The 18,690-nt window shown below is 34.9% G+C and overlaps 1 protein-coding gene across 1 annotated transcript; it reads right to left on the bottom strand.

Annotated features, from left to right (window-relative positions):
• Positions 1–2,389: 2,389 nt before the first annotated feature.
• LOC145693926 (uncharacterized) lies at positions 2,390–12,732 on the bottom strand. Its single transcript, XM_081770083.1, has 3 exons — positions 12,346–12,732; positions 7,267–7,480; positions 2,390–2,699 (listed from the first exon to the last, which is right to left on the bottom strand). Exons 1-3 carry the CDS (start codon positions 12,661–12,663, stop codon positions 2,500–2,502), a joined length of 732 nt encoding a protein of 243 aa, XP_081626209.1. The 5' UTR covers positions 12,664–12,732; the 3' UTR covers positions 2,390–2,499.
• Between the last annotated feature and the right edge of the window lie 5,958 nt (positions 12,733–18,690).

The raw sequence follows: 18,690 nt of genomic DNA, 5'->3' as shown, positions 1-18,690 counted from the left end.
ACACAAGATTCAGACAAGGGTGGTGAATATCCTCAATAACCAAAGGAAAGCTATCTCTTTCAATTACCATCCTAATATTACTAACTACTGAGTCTAATGTTCTATTGTTATCATTCGTCACATTATTGTATGATGTTAAATTGAGCAAACCTGCAAGATTAGCTATTGAGCGACATGAAGTAGAGCCATTCATGAAATTATAATTTGTTCCATTTATTTCACTTAAATTAAAGTCACCTAAGATAATACAGTCTGATGATATGATATCTATATCACTTTCTAAATAATTAATATAAGCCGTATAAATGGTTAAGGAGTAATATAAACTGGAAGGAGTAACATTTATAAATATAGCTCCTGTTTGAGTGAACAATTTAATAGTCAAAGTTTCACAATTTGATGAATTATAAATAGAGTGAAGTTGAACAGATATGATTATCGATTTACATATTTTAAGCTTCAAATTCCTCGGCAGTATTCGGGATGGCAAAAGATTTTGAACTGAATAATAGCACGAATTTCCTGCTTTTAGTCTACATTTAATATCCTCCTGAATATGGAGCTCTTTCGTGGCTAAGCGGTTAGCGTACGCTCTTTGAGAAACCCGGATTCGATTTCCGGAGAGAGCTAATGTGGTTCGGATTCCACGTTAATTAGTAGGTCCCGTCTCATATAGCTTCGCTGATGATAGGGACATTAAAATCAATAATCTTCCTCAGTTTGGTCTCTTAATATTGATCCTAGATATTTGAAAGTATCTACTTTATCAGAAGTATTATTTGATATTTTAATACATCCATAATTTGCCGTTTTACGATCCCGACTACCTTTTATGTATTTAGTCTTTTCTGAATTTACTTTCAAACCCATGTCCCTGCTAGGGCTGTTCCGATAATCGAGTAATCGATAGCAATTCGATAAAATTTCAAAACCGTTTCATCCATAAAGAATTTTAATTTTATCGAATTATCGAACTTTCGAGACTCCCGAAATGTTTGAAACTCTCGAAATGTTCGAGACTCTCGAAATGATCGAGACTCCCAAAATGTTCGAGACTTCCAAAACTTCGAGACTCCCGAAATGATCGAGATTCCCGAAACGTTCGTTACTCTCGAAATGTTCGAGGCACTCGAAATGTAAGAAACATTAGACAACTTCGAGCCACTCGAACTGTTCGAGAATCTCGAATTGTTTGAAAGCAGAAAATACAGAAATATATCAATATGATCGCATTTGTCGAGTCACTTGAATATTTAGAAAAGTTCGGGATTATCGGAGTATTCGAAAGAAACGATGTATTCGAGGTTATCATAGTTGTATTAATATGTATTACATATATGCAGAGTGTTCATTTTAAAACTTCTCTCCTTAGCAATGTAATGAAGGAAAAGTTTTTTTTTACCACAGATCTGTACAAGGTTTAAGCAGTGTGTCAGAAGAGAGAAAGAGGAAGAGAAAACATGCATCACCCGAATGGAATTGGAATCCAAGACAATATTAGTCTACTAATAGCCACTTTGCCGATTGCGCCAATAACGGGGCAGGCAGAAAAATAATTTTACATGTGATTTCGACAAATACAACTTTGCAATAACTTATCAGATGAAAAACGTTGTTTGACTAGTTTGGCTGCAAGAAGAAATCATTGGAGAGGTGAAGGAACCGAACTGTTCATCACTACTTTTGTTAATATCCGAAACTTCGATAATACTCGAAATTTCGATAATACCCGAAACTTTGATAATACTCGAAATTTCGATAATACCCGAAACTTCGATAATACTCGAAATGTCGATAATACCCGAATCTTCGATAATTTCAAATACTCGAACGGTTTTGAGTAACCGATAACAACTCGATAAATTTTCACTCCCGAAGTTCGATAGGTCTTTAGCCTTATCGAACACCCCTAGTCTCTGCAAGTGTTTAATAAGACTTCTGCATTTCTTTCTGTTGTCTCCCCTATTAAATTTACATCATCAGTATACGCCATAACCTAGTGAATACCGGTACTATTCATCTCTACAACCTGGTTGCTGTCTTTGATTTTCCTTAAATCGTACTCCAGAATAAAGTTGAATAGTAAGAAATTTCATTATTCTTAAAAATTAGATTTCTGGGCTTTCAACATCTATGGTCAAGTTAGTCTGTTACGTATGAGGGATGACGTTTCTCAAGGATATCTGGGGAATTGGGGAGGAAGAAAGAATGGTGCGAATGATTAAAACCTCACTACGAATGGGGGTTCTGAAAAAGTTTCTATACCTTTTTTTTCGACCTAGTGTATCCAGTGGGAATTAAATTCGGGATCGCTCGTAAAGAAGTTTCATGTCTTATGTGTTAGAATAATATAATGTCGTATATCATAATTAGTATTGTTATATAAAAGTAGCCAAAATATTAACAATTAGTGCCAATGAGAATTTTTTATTCATTAGTAATAGTGATACACGAAGTAGTAATATTTATAATATTACAATATTTCTTCTTCTCGTGTTCCTAATCGTCATCGCAAACAATGACGCTTTTGTTTTTCGTGAGTCCGTTTAAGTATCGGTTGATCGCTCTTTCTGACCTCTGGGACAGAGTTCGCTGAGTAAGAAGCATTATGAAATGGGGGAAGCGTCCCTCTGGGTGACATACATCCATCAACAAGTATTGACCTCGAATGTACTGCAGGAAACGGATCTGTATCACAGCTGAAAAATAGAAAATTATCATTAGTTGATAATGTTATATGATAATATCTCAATAGCAGTTTAGTTTACATCAATGAAGTTGAAATTGATTTGTCTTGCAAACTAAACATCTGTTAACAAATTACGATTCAAAATTGGTTGTGATTTTTCCAGTCGTGATAACATGGAATAAATAACTGTGTAGACGCTGAAACAGGTTTCAACTGAGAAACTTGATTATTACCTGAACCTTCTATATTATCTGAACCTTCTATATTACCTGAACCTTCTCTATTACCTGAACCTTCTATATTACCTGAACCTTCTATATTATCTGAACCTTATCTATTATTTGAACCTTTTATATTACCTGAACTTTCTATATTACCTGAACCTTCTATATTACCTGAACCTTCTATATTACCAATTATACGAGGACTGTCCAGAAAGTAGAAGACGTTTTGGGCTATCACGGGAGTGGGCGGGGCTAGAAAAATGAAAAATGAAATGAAATCTTTGAGTGTTACGTCCTACGGTTATGCCGGTTAGGCTAAAGGAGACGGTGATTATGAGAAATGAATGAAACGGTGGAATGAAGAAAGTGGGAGGAAACGGGAGAACCCCGGGAAAACCCCCACACACGGTGTTTGACCACCACAAAGTTCACTTGGCGGGGGATAGGATCGAACACGGGACCCCAAGCACCAGAGGTGAACGCTCTACCACTGATGGACGCGGCTAGAGTCGCCATCTTGGTGTCAGAACGTTACCACACTCAGTACGCATCCAGCTGTGGAAGCGTGACTGTGACGCTTTTACTATGCTTTCTGTGACGTGTTAGAATGTGCGCTGCAATAGAACATCCTCTTGTGAGGTGCGTTCTGTAACTAGGTTTTTGTTGACAAAAAAACCACAAGCCAATTGAAATCCATCGACAACTGTGTGAAGTGTACAGACATGAGGCAATGGTGCATTGATTTTTAAAAAATGACCTTTCCAATATTCACAATGAGATCCACACACGGCCAATCATACCCGAGAACTCTAGGATGTGTTTGGATGGAAGGTGTTGGATCACCTACCATATATAGCCCAGATTTGGCGCCGAGCGACTACCACTTCTTCCTAGGAGTGGAGCTCGCTACCCAACGCTTTGATACTGACGCCGAACTGCATACCGGTGTAAGCCAGTGGTTGAAATGGCAGGTGGCAGATTTCTACCGCTACGGTATTGAAATACTTGTGCAATGGTATGATAAATGCCTTATTTTGCATGGTGATTATGTCCAAAAATAGCTTAACAGGGTACCTTTGAAATGTACATAATACAATTTGGTTTGTTCATTGTATTACCTTTTTATTTCAAAAGTCTGTTACTTTCTGAACAGCCCCTGTAGATACGATTTTTTAAAATATTGTTCCTCAATATGCCTATATCAGTGGCGTATTTACGATTTTGTTTCGGGGAGGCTTTGCTAACTTTCGGGGGGGGGGGCTTTGCCTGAAAATGTGAAAATTCTGCAATATATTTCATATACTTTACTATAGTAAGTAAGATTTCGGGGGGGGGAGAGACTTAAGCCCGGAAGCCCCCCTAAATACGCCACTGCCTATATATATATATATTTTTCAAAATCATGTGTATTTCATTATTTTAGTTAATGTCGATTGTTAAATCCTAGAGATTCGTTTCTTCTACTACTTATAGCCTATACAGAACTACCTCAATGATAAAAGTGTCCTCGCTTAGACAAATTTCTAATTGCGCATTTTATACGAGTTCTAGGATTCCGAATGCAATGGAAGTAGTATTTCTAAGTTGCAATGGAATCGTACAAAGTGCGTGTCGTCTCGTACCGATTCATACTTTCTTCCTCCTTTATAACATCTGTTTCTCTTGCTATTCTTATTCTCATAAAAAACATTGTCTCTCTATTTATTTATAACTTGTTTCAAACACTTACATTTATCCCATACTTTTCTTAACTTTCCTCCTATTTTTTTTTTCTAGCAGCATGTTAATTTTCGTTGTTGATTACGCAAGTTAAACTACATATCTTGCATATCTAAAAAAAAAAAAAAAAAAAAAAAAAAAAAAAAAAAAACCAGTGAATAAGGAACGGAAAGGAATAACATTGGGAAAGTAAGTGTTGCCAGTACACGGATAATTATGAATCCATGCGTAGTACGTGTATATAAAATCATAGTCTATGCCAGTGGTTCTCAACCTAATTCCTATCACGACTCCCATTTTATCACATCCTCTTGCCAGCGACCACCTTATAATTTCTGGTTTGTAATAAGCTTGTGTGGCATTTTTAATGTACGTATTGCGGAGATCTCACGATATCCATCTATTTATAAAATAGTAGAACCCTTTTCTTGTATATAGTGAATAGACTAATAGTAATATATTCCCTATGATGAAAGTGCTGTTCAAGATGGATACTAAACCTCTTCAATGAAGAGGCCATCAAAGTAGCTGATCTAAGCCCACAATTTCTTGACCAACTAATAGAATTATCGTGCGACAAGTGGTCCTTGCAAGTGGTTTTTCTGTAACGAAGACTTCGGACAAGTTCTTTCTGAAAAGAGGAGAAAAGAATTTCCTAGTCTGGCATCTGCTACTTTAAAAGTAATACAGTAATTCCATTTGCTACACTGTACCTGTGCGAAAGTGGCTTTTGTTCCATCATAAGCATTAAAACAAACATAAGAAATCACTTATCATTTGAAAATGACTTGATAATGTGCATCACGAAGTTTGAACCGAACATTGCTGCACTGGTGAAATCACACCATGCTCAGATATTTTATTACTTTTCAATTTTAATTAGGCATATTGTTTTTTTCCCACTATAATCACTTTATTCTGCACACATTGTTTCCAGAAATCTAAAGTCATTAAATACACAATAATATATTTTTTTTCGAGAGCTTGGTGAGAGGAGAGTGATTACAAAAGGAAAATTTCGTCCAAAGCTTTTCCCGGAGGGAGAGTTCCTAGCATCGCTGCTACGTTCCCTCTTTGCACAGCCATACTTATCCTTTGTATAAGATAGGATGAAGCTCGGGTGTCTCCTGTATTAATAGCTATACGGTGTCCAACTTCATTAATGAAGTTTAGACCTTCCTGACCCCAGGACCCACAAGTTTCAATGGCTATGGTGACGAAGTGGTATTTGTCCAACAGGTTGCTATACTTTCGTCTCTTTTCATATTCTCTGCGAGTTGCAACCGTCCCAGCTTTTGTCGAAGATGAAGGAAGATTAGAGGAAGGAAGAGGAAGGAAGAGGAAGATCGAGTTCAATTTTAATTGTATTTCAATATGCAGGTTTTGTTGCATTTGTATTTTTCTGGTATTTCAATATGCAGTTCTCACTAGTTTCATATCGTACCTCTTTCATGTGAGTTGATTTTTAAACAACTCTGCAATTGTTGAAAATGTTTAGTAGACTTATTTTTTATTATTCATAACAGTATGTATAAAAATAAAAAAAAATATGCCTATCAGAACAAAATTGAAAATAATATTTAAAAAATATTTTCCGGTATTAGATTCTAGTTATATCTCTTCTGCTTATTCTTGCGACCCCCAGGTTGAGAAACCCTGATCTATGCTATCGATGTTCTTGTTTGCCTGACTTTACTGACTTTATCAACATCCCAAATTAGTTACCTGCCGTCTCGTTTCTCTCTCCTTGTGGTTTTGCTGAGAAAGGGAACAGTTCCCAATGATATCACTGAATTTTCAGTTGGAAATAAATACTCTAGGAAGTTGCTCAAATTAAAGACTTGTCTGTTATCTTGTAGATATATTTCTCTTACGTAGATTTCTCTTTTTATATCTTAGCAATTGAAACAAAGAAAGTTTTAAGGTTGTACCTGTACATGCGGAGGACTCCGTTGATATACCAGAAACTCAGGACAATAATTAGCCCCAGTACATCTATAAGTGTGTAAAATAAAAGTCTAATTGCATTGGAATTTATTGTAAAGTTACCACAATGAGGAATCTCTAATGATAGTAAGTAAATCGCCCGCAATACGATTCACAAAGTCTGGTTCAATTACGGTGTTAGACAAATGACAGATGACAGTTAAAATTATAATTATATATCTGTTTTGACAGAGTTCTCGCACCTAAATATATATTGTTTTGTCTGGGGAATTTAAGAGGCCTAATTACTGCGAAATTAAAGTACCGCTAATTTTACAGTAATTATGTGATATTTTCAAATAGATAATAGATAATCGAAATGTGGAACAAGAGCGCCGTAGACAATATTATTTTGCACAGGTACCTTTATCACTTGTCACCTAGTAGCTTTCCGTTTGCAGCAACTTAGAAACGCGAAATTCTCTAAATGGCTGAAAATCGAAAGCAGATAAGTGAATCAAGATAACGGTACCTCATGTAAAATAATATTGTCTACGGAGCTATTGTTCCACTTTTGGATTATCTTTTATCTTTTTGAAGATATTACGTAGTTACTGCAATATTAGCGGCATTTTAATTTCACCGTGATGGTGCCTCTTAAGCTCGAGTAAGATTTTACAGTAAGAAGACAACATTTTAGTTCCTTACCTGCAGAATTCTCAGAGTATCTACACTCATATATCCCAGTATTAATTTCTGAGCACTCCCGATTGCTATCATCATCATGATCATAATCATCATCATCATCATCGTCACTATTAAAGTCGCCTACAGCTACAACCAATTCTTCGATATTAGGTGGACATCCAGAGATAACAGGGGTTATCCAAAATTTATGAAGATTCCAACTTCCTTTGTCTACCTGTATTATTTAAAAAAAAAAAAAATCAACAAAAATAGAATCTTATACAAGAAGTTATAACAAATGATAAATATGTCATAAAATGATAAGGAATCTACCTTAAGATATAAGCGAACATAATATCTTGTATGTAGAAGTCTGCTATTCGTGTACTTATGAACAGTGTTCGAAGTGGGGAAAAAGCAAAGGCGGTATCTTTTATTATGATTTTGATTCAATATACCGGCTATTAAAATATTGTCTTGATCACTGAAAAACCACAGACGGCATGTTCTCATTACTGAAAAACCAGAGGCGGTATGGCATACCACCGCATACCGTCTCACTTTGACCACTGCTTATGAACCTAAGGTTTCACCAGTGTTGCCAACAAGTTGATACAAAAAGTCGCTAAATAGGAGACGAAATGACTCCAATTTTGGGTGAAAAGTCGCTAAAAAAAATTTCGTGGAATTTTGCTCTTTCATATATATATATATATATATATATATATATATATATATAAGATACGTGATCAATTCAAGCCATAGTACTATCTACGCTACAAGAACGTATATGAAATACTCAAAGACTCATTGTATAACTAACAATAATTTCACTTTTATATATTTTTAACTTTATGATCAATTTTGATTCAACGAAATCAAAGATGAGTTTAGAAAAACGAACAAAATTAAAGGTCTAGAAAAAATCTTACTTCACTTCTACTCACTTTTCTACAGATAATCAGTTTGCTATCGGTAATGTATTATTTGTGCCTCGAAACGGAAGCTCTGTAAATTAAAGGATATTAAAAGCTGAAGTTGGTCCCCGTTAGAAGATAAGAGATAACAGCAATCAAAGCGGGAATATAGAGATAAATGTTACGTAGCCTACTTTCCCAGCTCGTCAACATCTGAACTGATTCAAGTAAGCAAAAGGAAAATATTCTGATTCGAGTTAATAGTACTTATTTTAGGACAAGTTGTTCGCAGCGCAAAAGTCGCTAGATTTGTAAGTAAGTCACCAAATCGTGATTCCAAAATCACCAAAAAAGTCGCTAATTGGAAAAAAAAAATTTTTTGTCGAGATTTTGGAAGACGAATCCCCTAGATTTAGCGACTTTTCCCCCAAATTGGCAACACTGGGTTTCACGTTCACTGACTAAATTTTAATCCCTTGCGTTCCAGGACATCTAGATAAATGTCATAAAATACTCCTATGCAAAATACCATTGACATCCATGTGAATGTCATGAAAACGTATCCTTTATTAAAGGTCTATTAATCCTGGAGGTGATGAAATTTTGTAGTGGATACTAGGCACGAGTTAGTACTACTGTTTCTCCTTAGGTGACAGCACCTTACTGACAGAAAAGAAAAAAAAATGTTTTGTCTCAGGAGGCCTAAGGGAGCACTCAATTACGACACAAGAGTATTTGTTTTGACGATAAACAATTGGCAACTTCGAGATCGTATTTCGAGATCGGAAAGAAGATAAAAACTTTGTTTTTTTTTATATCTGCGGCCAGTGTTTCCAACGTGAAGCAGTATAAAATCCCTTCAGAACATCAAAATTTTCCTTTTTAAGCCCAAATGTTCCACATTGCAAATATTTTTTTTTCTATCATTAAGTAAATGCTTTCCTCATGAACGCATGTGTGTGTGTGTGTGTGATCCTTCTTGTGATATCAGGCGTCCCACAAAATGGTATTTATCCCATGGGTTGATCTTTTAACAGTAAACGAAAACCTGGTATTACAGCACACGCATACGGAAAATGGTACCTGGAACGCAAGGAGTTAAAGATCAAAATTTAAAAATAAATAATTTAGGATGAAGACATTCTTTTCTCGTTGGTATAAGTATAGGCAACTAATGATCATTCTTTCACCATCAAATGTATCCAAGTGTAACAACACGTAAATTATTCGATGTTGCCTGGCGCAGCATAATATGGTTTTCTATATAAGGAAAACTATTATTTTAATTCATTATTCTGAGTATATTATTATTGATAATCTGTATTATATGTAAATCACTATTATACTATTTGTATCAATGCATAACCTGCTTATGCAGGGAAAGTGGCTCTTCCATTGCTTTCGTGAACGTAACGCTACTGGCACACAGATAGCCTGCCTTTAAAACTTCATTGCACAGATATATTTCTATTTAGTAAAACGTATTTTCCTTTCTGTATTCTATATAAATATTCTATATAATCCTATATAAATAATCTTACCGATATTTCGAATTAAGTTGATAACCTTACACCCTAGCATAAGAATGAATCACGTAGGTGTTTATAAGTCCATAATCTTCAAGGCCTATTTTACTGAAACGTTACAAATTTAACTTAGAACGTTACAAAATGTAATTCAATAAGGAGCTCTTATAATTTTTTTCTCAACAATTACATGTATATCAAACCACTGAAAGATAGTGTTACATTTTAAAGATAGTGTTATGTTAACCTTAATGAAAACCAATTCTGGATTTCCAAATTCTCAGCAGGGAGTGCAGCAGATCAAATGTAGATATGAACTTGGAGAGGAAAGTACTAACGCTTTGGAGATCTGGAAGGCAGAGGAGGTTCCGGGAAAAATGGAGTTGAGCCTGCCTTACTAAAAATAATACAGAATTTACCATTTTTCTTTTGCTTGTTTATTCATAAGTGAAAGGAGATAACAAAATGCAACTTACCACAATCATAGATAATGTTATTCTACAACAGAAAATATGAACCTGAAGAATGTTCGGTGTTGCCATCCATAGAAATTGCAGTGTTGCCAGATAACAATTCCCGTAAAATCTAAGTAAAGACAGCGATTAGAGGAACGAACTTAACTGGATTTGATTACGTATAATATTGTTTTGGTTGCTGTGAACTACTTTTTAAATAGCATTATTTAATTTTAATAACTGTATGTTAAAACTATTTTGTTTATTACAAATCAAGTACAACTATTATTTAAAAAGTAGTTCACAGCAAACCAGTGGTGCCCCCCCCCCCTCATGTCCATGACGCACCTTCCTCAATTGTCTATCGGTAGGTGTTCTTCCATGAAAAAAAAAATCTTTTCGATTAATTTTTACACCCCTCAAAAATATTTATATTTCAATGACGCGGTTTGCGTCATAGCCCCCCCCCTTTGTGGGCACCCCTGCAGAAAATCAAAACAACATCAGATGTAAACAAATGCAGTTGAGTTCGTTCCTCTAGTCGCTGCCTTTACTTAGATTTTACGGGAATTGTTATTCTGGCAACACTGTAATTTCTAAGGATGGCAACGCTGAACATTCTTCAGGTTCATATTTTCTGTTGTAGAATAACATTATCTATGATTGTGGTAAAGTTGCATTTTGTTATTTCCTTTCACTTGTGAATAAACAAGGAAAAGAAAAGTGGGAAATTTTGTATTATTTTTAGTAAGGCAGGCTCTTAACTGTTTAGAAAAGCACTTTGATAATGGTACTGTCATTGTTCTCTTTAATTTTTAACAATATTGAGTTTTCATTGTTAACAATTAATTTCCAATTGTTAGCTATTAATTGCTATTATATTTTTCTTTTACTTTGTATATATTTTTCTTTTCCTTTGTATATATTTTGATCAGCAAAAGAACTTAAATTTTAAAACGATGTTTGTGACAAATTACAGTTTATAGGAAATTTAACTGTAATAGAGGTTGTTGCAAAAAATTTGCCACAATATTTTGGGATATATTCCTCCCATGAAAATAAGAAAACCAGTTCATATGAACCTATGGTCGGAAATGCATAGTTTCGTAGTTATAAGGTGACGAAAACGTGAAAAATGAACTATAAAGGTGACGAAAACGTGAAAAATGAACTATAAAGGTCACGAAAACGTGAAAAATGAACTATAAAGATCACGAAAACGTGAAAAATGAACTATAAAGGTCACGAAAACGTGAAAAATGAACTATAAAGGTCAGGAAAACGTGAAAAATGAACTATAAAGATCACGAAAACGTGAAAAATGAACTATAAAGGTCACGGAAACGTGAAAAATGAACTATAAAGGTCACAAAAACGTGAAAAATGAACTATAAAGGTCACGGAAACGTGAAAAATGAACTATAAAGGTCACGGAAACGTGAAAAATGAACTATAAAGGTGACGAAAACGTGAAAAATGAACTATAAAGGTGACGAAAACGTGAAAAATGAACTATAAAGGTCACGAAAACGTGAAAAATGAACTATAAAGGTCTGTAGATCCATTACTATAGGACCGATCGTTTTCAGGTCAAGACATCACTGAGGAACTAGTATGTGAACTATCCAAATGTCCATGTTTCAGAACCTCCGGTACTTGCACAATCATTTTTAGAGAGGCTGTTTGGGAGTGCTTAATCACTGTACACCTACCTAACTAAAAATTGGTGTGCTATAGTACTGGAGCACTTTTTAAGCATGGAATTTGGGTATTTCACATACTAGTTCCTCCGTGATGTCTTGACCCGACTATGATAGTTCCCACAGTAATGGAGTTATGAACTTCTAAAGTTCACTTGTTTCACGTTTTTGGCACCCTATAACTCCGAAACTATCCACTTTTGAGCAGAGGTCTATTTGAACTGTTTTTCTTATCTTGCCGTGATGAATCTGTTCCCAAAATGTTATGACCAGGGGCGTCATTTAGGGGGGCAGCAGGGGGCAATTGCCCCCTCAAGAGTTTGAGGAACACATATACTTTAATCAATTGTATACTAATATACCAGTACAAAACATGAAAGTCTTATGCCGGGGGTGCTCTTGCCCCCCCCAAAGCAAAGTCTGAAATGACGCCCCTGGTTATGACATTTTTGTAACACCCTGTATATAGTTGATATAAAAGAAATTAGGAACAAACACTAACCTCTTCGTTTTCCAGGTCTATTCCAGTAACGGACGGGCATCGCTCGAAAGTTCCTGGAGGTATGACACTAACCATCTCCTCAAAAATCTGACCATCATTGTCTACGTCTTCATCTTCTACATCATTGGATTCCAAATCTCGTTTTGCTCTTGCAATGATGTTAGGGATGAAACTACTGAATCTAGGTAATGTAACGAGAAGGGAGTCACTCTCTCTTTTTTGCAGGGAGAGTTCCTGATCCGTTGTACTTACGCAAAAAATATTAGTGTTTGCTACAAGTAGAAGCAAATAAAGAAAATATGCTCGAAACGTGTACATGGTTGAAAATATTGAACAATCTTAGTTCTTCCAGCGTTACACGTTTACGTAAAGAACTACATAGAATAATAAACAACTCTCTTTATATAGGTACAATAGCATCATACTCGATACTATAACATACAAAGAGACACGTGTAAACTAGATACATGCATCCTGTTGGTAGTTAAGATAATACCTATCATCGTTAATGTTCAAATTTCATATCAAATGACAATAACAGAAGCAGTATTTAAAAAAAACAAAAAAAAAACATCCTTCATTCTAATCTAATTCTCGCAGTAAGAGGATACATAAATTAATTAACCCCAATGAATGGGATTTTCAGATAACAAAACTTTACTCTGACTGTGTATGAAGTAGATGACGAGTGCACATTTTCAAGGTCTATTTGTCTTCCTATTTCCTGCTTTTAAGGATAAAACAGCATGATGTTATGTTTATAGATTAAAAATGTACTTTTTAGTATCTGGTCAACAGATGACAATTTATCATTAATTAAAATGCACAAATATATATATATATATATATATATATATATATATATATATATATATATATATATATATATATATATATATATCTTTATTTATCACACTGGGGATATCTATTGAGTACAGGCACATTACATGGTTAACCCCATTTCAGTAAAATCTGTTTATTCAAGATTGAAGTTGAATACATTTCATTATATTAATTATGAAGTTGTAAAACGTACCTCCTGAATCAGTTTCATTGAAAAACTCAATTTCCCAGTTGAATTTCATTATATGACTTTTCACTGTTTTAACCAGAGCTTTTCTCTGGAAACGAAGCAGGCCGGTAGCAGCTCAAAAATGTAGGGAGGGGAGCGGTAGAAGTTAGGGGGGCCCGATCCAACCATATTATAGTAAATTCTGCAAGGTATTTCATTTACTTTACTATACTAAGTAAGATTTCGGGGGGGCTTAAGCCCGGAAGCCCCTTAAATACGCCACTGTTTACGTTTATCAGACAGTTTATGAACAAGTATTTTCCTTAATTAAAAGAGATAATTAAAAATGCTGATGAAAAAAAAAAGGTAGATTTTGTGAGTTTAGTTTTTTTCATCACGTTTTTTGAGTCATAATCTTCTACTGAAGGTAATAAAACAAGATAAACTTAATTCTTCAGTCATTTCGGATGGAACGTTTTGCAAGTTAAACGTTTCTCGATTTACATACTTGCGTTAATTGTGTTCTTTGTTTCATTTCTCTCTTTCTTCTAAAAAAGATTACCAGAGTATAATTGATGTTCCTTGGCTCTTGTTTCTTGCACTGCATAAATTACTTTAACCACTTGTCTTACTACCCCAAGTAAACTCGGATTTTAAAAACATTCACAATATTATTCACCAGAATTAACTCGGAAAGTTTCTAGGAAATTTAATTGGAAAACTAATTGGGTTGATGAGAATTATATCAGAACGAATTCTTGACGTAAAAGATGAGTTGTGTTTGTGCTTCATTCGATTAGCATAAAGATTTTGGACAGGTCAATTAAACCAAACTTTTGAAAATACTTACTATCGGGATCAACTGGAGAGACCGAAGACTCACGCTCAATCTGTACGTAGGACAACGAGTGAAGATGCGCTTGAATGAAGGAGAAACCAAGAGTGTAGAGACTGGAAGAGCAGTCAGATAAGGATGTAGTTTGTCGCCCCAATTATTCAACATTTACAGTGAGTGTTTAATGAAGGAAGCATTAATGGGAATTGGAGATTCCAAGATTGGAGGGTAGATTATTACCAACCTGCAGATGATACGGTTATTATAACTAGAACTGAAGAAAATGAAATTGAATCTTTGAGTATTACGTCCCACGCTTATGACGGCTAGGCTAAAGGAGACGGTGATGATGAAAAATGGATGGAATGGTGGAATGAATAACATGGGAGGAAACGGGAGAACCCCGAGAAAACCCACGCACCCGGTGTTTGTACACCACAGATCCAAAGAAGGACTACAGGAGATGATTGACATAATAGTTGATACTGGAAAACTTTATGGAGTGAAAATTAACATCGAAATATCGAACGCTGTGAGAATATCCCGTGGAAACGTGAACTTACCGGTCAGGGTAGAACAAAGAGAATTTGAAGAGGTCGATAATTTCAAATATCTGGGAAGTATTTTGACGAGACAGCCTGCACCATTAACTAGCAGGCTCAATATTGGACTTAGGAAGAAGTAGGTCAAGTGCTATATATGGAGCATTGGACTGTATGATTCAGAGATTTGGACATTACGAAAGTTAGAGAAGAAATATTTAGTGAGCTTCGAAATGTGATGTTAGAGGATGAAGAAGATAAAATGGACAGAGAGGGCAACAAACAAAGATGTCTTAAAACGGATAGGAGAGAAGAGGACACTTTTAGCCAGCATCCTTGGTAGGAAGACCAATTGGACTGAAAACGTCTTGCGAAGAAATTGTCTTCTTTATACCGCCATAGAAGGAAAGATGGAAGGAAAGCTAGGAATAGGAAGAAGAAGAACACAACTAATCGATGATTTGCAAAATAGAAGAAAATATTGAGAGTTAGAAGAGGAAGCTACAGATCAAGAAACGTGGAAGAAACATTTCAACACACAAACCTAAAATTAAAAGAGAACACCTCATTAGTTCCAGGATCTGCCGGAAGACAGAATAAATAATAATAATAATAATAATAATAATAATAATAATAATAATAATAATAATAATAATAATAATAATAATAATAATAATAATAGAAGAAGAAGAAGAAGAAAGCGATAAGAGATAAGAAGAAGCGGTTTTTTGAAACAGATTTAACATTTTAAGAATACATAACAATTTTGTGTCTCAATTCATTATTAAAATAGGAAGTGGCAGAAATCAACCAATTCTGGTTTTACTGTTGACCGTTATGGGGTGAAAACGGTAATAGATAGCGAGAAGCAGTTTTCTGCAATCAATTATAGGTCTCAGTGTTGTATTTCATCTTCATTTTCATATCTTTACTAAAACCGGAAGTGCCATAAATCCACAACTACTTCCGGTTTCAAGATTGATTGAGAGAATATCACCCCATACAAATCAAACTAATTCATGTGCTGTACATGCGACACCGCTACATGTTATTTTTTTACAGCCATTTTTTATTTCTGGGGGCTGCTTATAATCAAATAAAATAAGTGTACTACTTATGTTCAGCATGGAGTCGCGGGGACCTCGAGGGCTTAGTGATAGTGCGTTCACCTCTGATGAATGGGGTAGTTGTTTCGTTCCCAGCTCACAACCGGTAGTGGACAAAGACTGTATGCGTTGATTTTTCCATGGTTATCCCATTTCCTCTTATAGTATCCTCATTCCAACATTTCATTCATTCTCATCGTCACCGTCTCCTGTATCCAACACGTCATACCTAGGGGATAACACTGAAAGGTATCATTTCGTTTCATGATATAATGGAAAAGATTAAGATAGAGGGCTACTCAGCTTATGTGGGTGCATAGAATTCTAAATGGTAATCATAGGCAGAAAGCGATCATTGGGTGGAATAAGAAGAAGGGGAAATAACATTGAACCGAACGTAAAGGAGGCAGGCATTAACAAGGCAGGCAGGTAATAACATAAACCGGACATAAAGGAGGTAGGTAATAAAATTAAACCGGTCATAAAGGATGTAGGTAATAAAATTAACCGGATATAAAGGAGGTAGATAATAAAATTAACCGGATATAAAGGAGGTAGGTATTAAAATTAACCGGATATAAAGGAGGTAGGTAATAAAATTAACCGGATATAAAGGAGGTAGGTAATAAAATTAAACCGGTCATAAAGGAGGTAGGTAATAAAATTAAACCGGTCATAAAGGAGGTAGGTAATAAAATTAATCCGGACACAAAGGAGGTAGGTAATAAAATTAACCGGGCATAAAGGAGGTAGGTAATAAAATTAAACCGGGCATAAAGGAGGTAGGTAATAAAATTAAACCGGACATAAAGGAGGTAGGTAATAAAATTAAACCGGACATAAAGGAGGTAGGTAATAAAATTAAACCGGACATAAAGAAGGTAGGTAATAAAATTAAACCGGACATAAAGGAGGTAGGTAATAAAATTAAACCGGACACAAAGGAGGTAGGTAATAAAATTAAACCGGACATAAAGGAGGTAGGTAATAAAATTAAACCGGACATAAAGGAGGTAGGTAATAAAATTAAACCGGACATAAAGGAGGTATAATAACAATATCGAGTAAATTGCCTTTCTAAAAGATAGAATCCAATGAAGTTGTTCTAGCAACGAGTTGGTTATCTTATGGAGCATCAAAGAATTCACAAATTCTGATTTTTTTTCCTTTCCACTATTTGATCTGGCACTCAGTTTTAGCGTTTCCCACTCAAATTCGTTACCTAATGTTCAACTATTCAAGATTGCGATTCTGTAAAACTGTAGATACCTACAATTTCCTGTAAATTCATGACCCATACACTTATTTCAATAAATACAGATGATAATGTCTTAATAAATGCTGGGTAAAACATGTTTTTATTCTCGTGTGGTTTGTTTTGACATTTTTTAAATAAAAAATAGATGGAAATAGTATCTTAATTTACTTGTTAAATGATTCATTTTCAGAGTGCAGCATACAAATAGAGTTGTAGCTAGATATTTCGGCGCCCGAGGCGAGTTACAATTCGGTGCTTTCTATTAATCATCTCGCTAACTTTTTTTTTTTTTTTTTTTTTTTTTTTTTACAATTAGGAAAAGCATCTTTCGTTGTTATGCTACGCTGAATTTTTATCAAGCTGCTTGGACAGACCATTGCAACAGCGAAAAACGATCATTATGTATTCTTTAACAATCAGGAACAGTTTTCAAGATGCCTTTTTTTGGACTTTCTGTTAAACTTGACAAATCTACCTTTGCTTGGTAAAAAGATCCACTTGGATAACAGTTATGGAAGTTTACAACTATTTATAACATTTTATACTATCGATTAGAAACTATGTGCTACTAAAATGACCAAAATGGGTGACGGCATTAATTTCCAATAATAATTCTAAACTTGCGGAATTTTATTTTGTATATAATCACACGAATAGCATTTTAATTCCAATTCTTCTATAGTCAAAAAATTTTGTGAAATGTAACGGAAATCCAGAACCTTTTTTCTTTTTTTCTTTTTCGTTTTTTGTGAATTTCTTAATACAGTGAAAACTCTGAATAACGGACATCAATGGGACATGAATTTTTGTCCGTTATTTAGAGGTGTCCGTTACAAAGAGGTTACAGAAATTTAATTTCTCACAACGGTAATTGTGTGCTGTAATATACAGTAAACACATATGTATGAACGTAAGTACATAAAATTCAATATGAAAATACTGTTTAGTACGTATTTGAATTACTGAGAGGGGTGAAAGAGAAACTCATTTCTGTTAAATAATATTATTGCTGGGGGATCTGTTAATATATTCGTATACCGGTACTGCAAACGATAATGCATGTATGTTAAATTTCTTAAGTACATGTCATCACCCTGTAAGCGTTTCTCATTTCTTTCAAATTCTCAGAACTTTCTCAAAACATGCGTTAGGAACCAACTAATCGGCTAAACTATTTCATACTTTCTCCTCTACAAGAGTAATGGAACTTATGAGAGAGTGTCCTCTGAGAATCCTCAGTACGGTTGCGGAAGAAGCATGTGTGTGTGTGTGTGTGTGTTTGTGTACTGGCGTGATATCTTCGTTGGCGGGATGGATGAAAAGGCATATGGGAGTGCATATGTTTATTGACCCAGCCCCAATCACAAAGAATATCCTCTTAGAGGAAGTGAAAAGGGAAGCCGGGAAAACTCCAACCCAAACTTGTTTCAGTATCGTAAGTAAAAGAAAAATGTTGCTTAAAAAAAAAAAAAAAAAAAAAAAGAGGAAACATTGCTCGTTGAAAATGTGATTGTAAAACAATGTTTGGTTTGTTATAACATTTGTCAGGAAAGATGCAAGGCCCATAGGCAAAAGGACTAAATTTGTTAGGG

This window comes from Thermobia domestica, chromosome 9 (assembly GCF_964235325.1).
Source record: "Thermobia domestica chromosome 9, izTheDome1.hap1.1, whole genome shotgun sequence".
In the NCBI taxonomy this organism is placed as follows: Eukaryota; Metazoa; Arthropoda; class Insecta; order Zygentoma; family Lepismatidae; genus Thermobia; species Thermobia domestica.
The sequence above is the reverse complement of the archived record's forward strand: the minus strand, read 5'-3'. Positions and strand labels throughout refer to the sequence as shown.

Coding starts and splice junctions, on each gene's coding strand:
- LOC145693926 (XM_081770083.1), bottom strand. CDS start 12,663: ATGTACACGTTTCGAGCATATTTTCTTTATTTGCTTCTACTTGTAGCA. Junction 7,481..12,345: donor TAGACCTGGAAAACGAAGAG/GTTAGTGTTTGT, acceptor TAAATAATACAG/GTAGACAAAGGAAGTTGGAA. Junction 2,700..7,266: donor ATACTCTGAGAATTCTGCAG/GTAAGGAACTAA, acceptor TCTATTTTTCAG/CTGTGATACAGATCCGTTTC.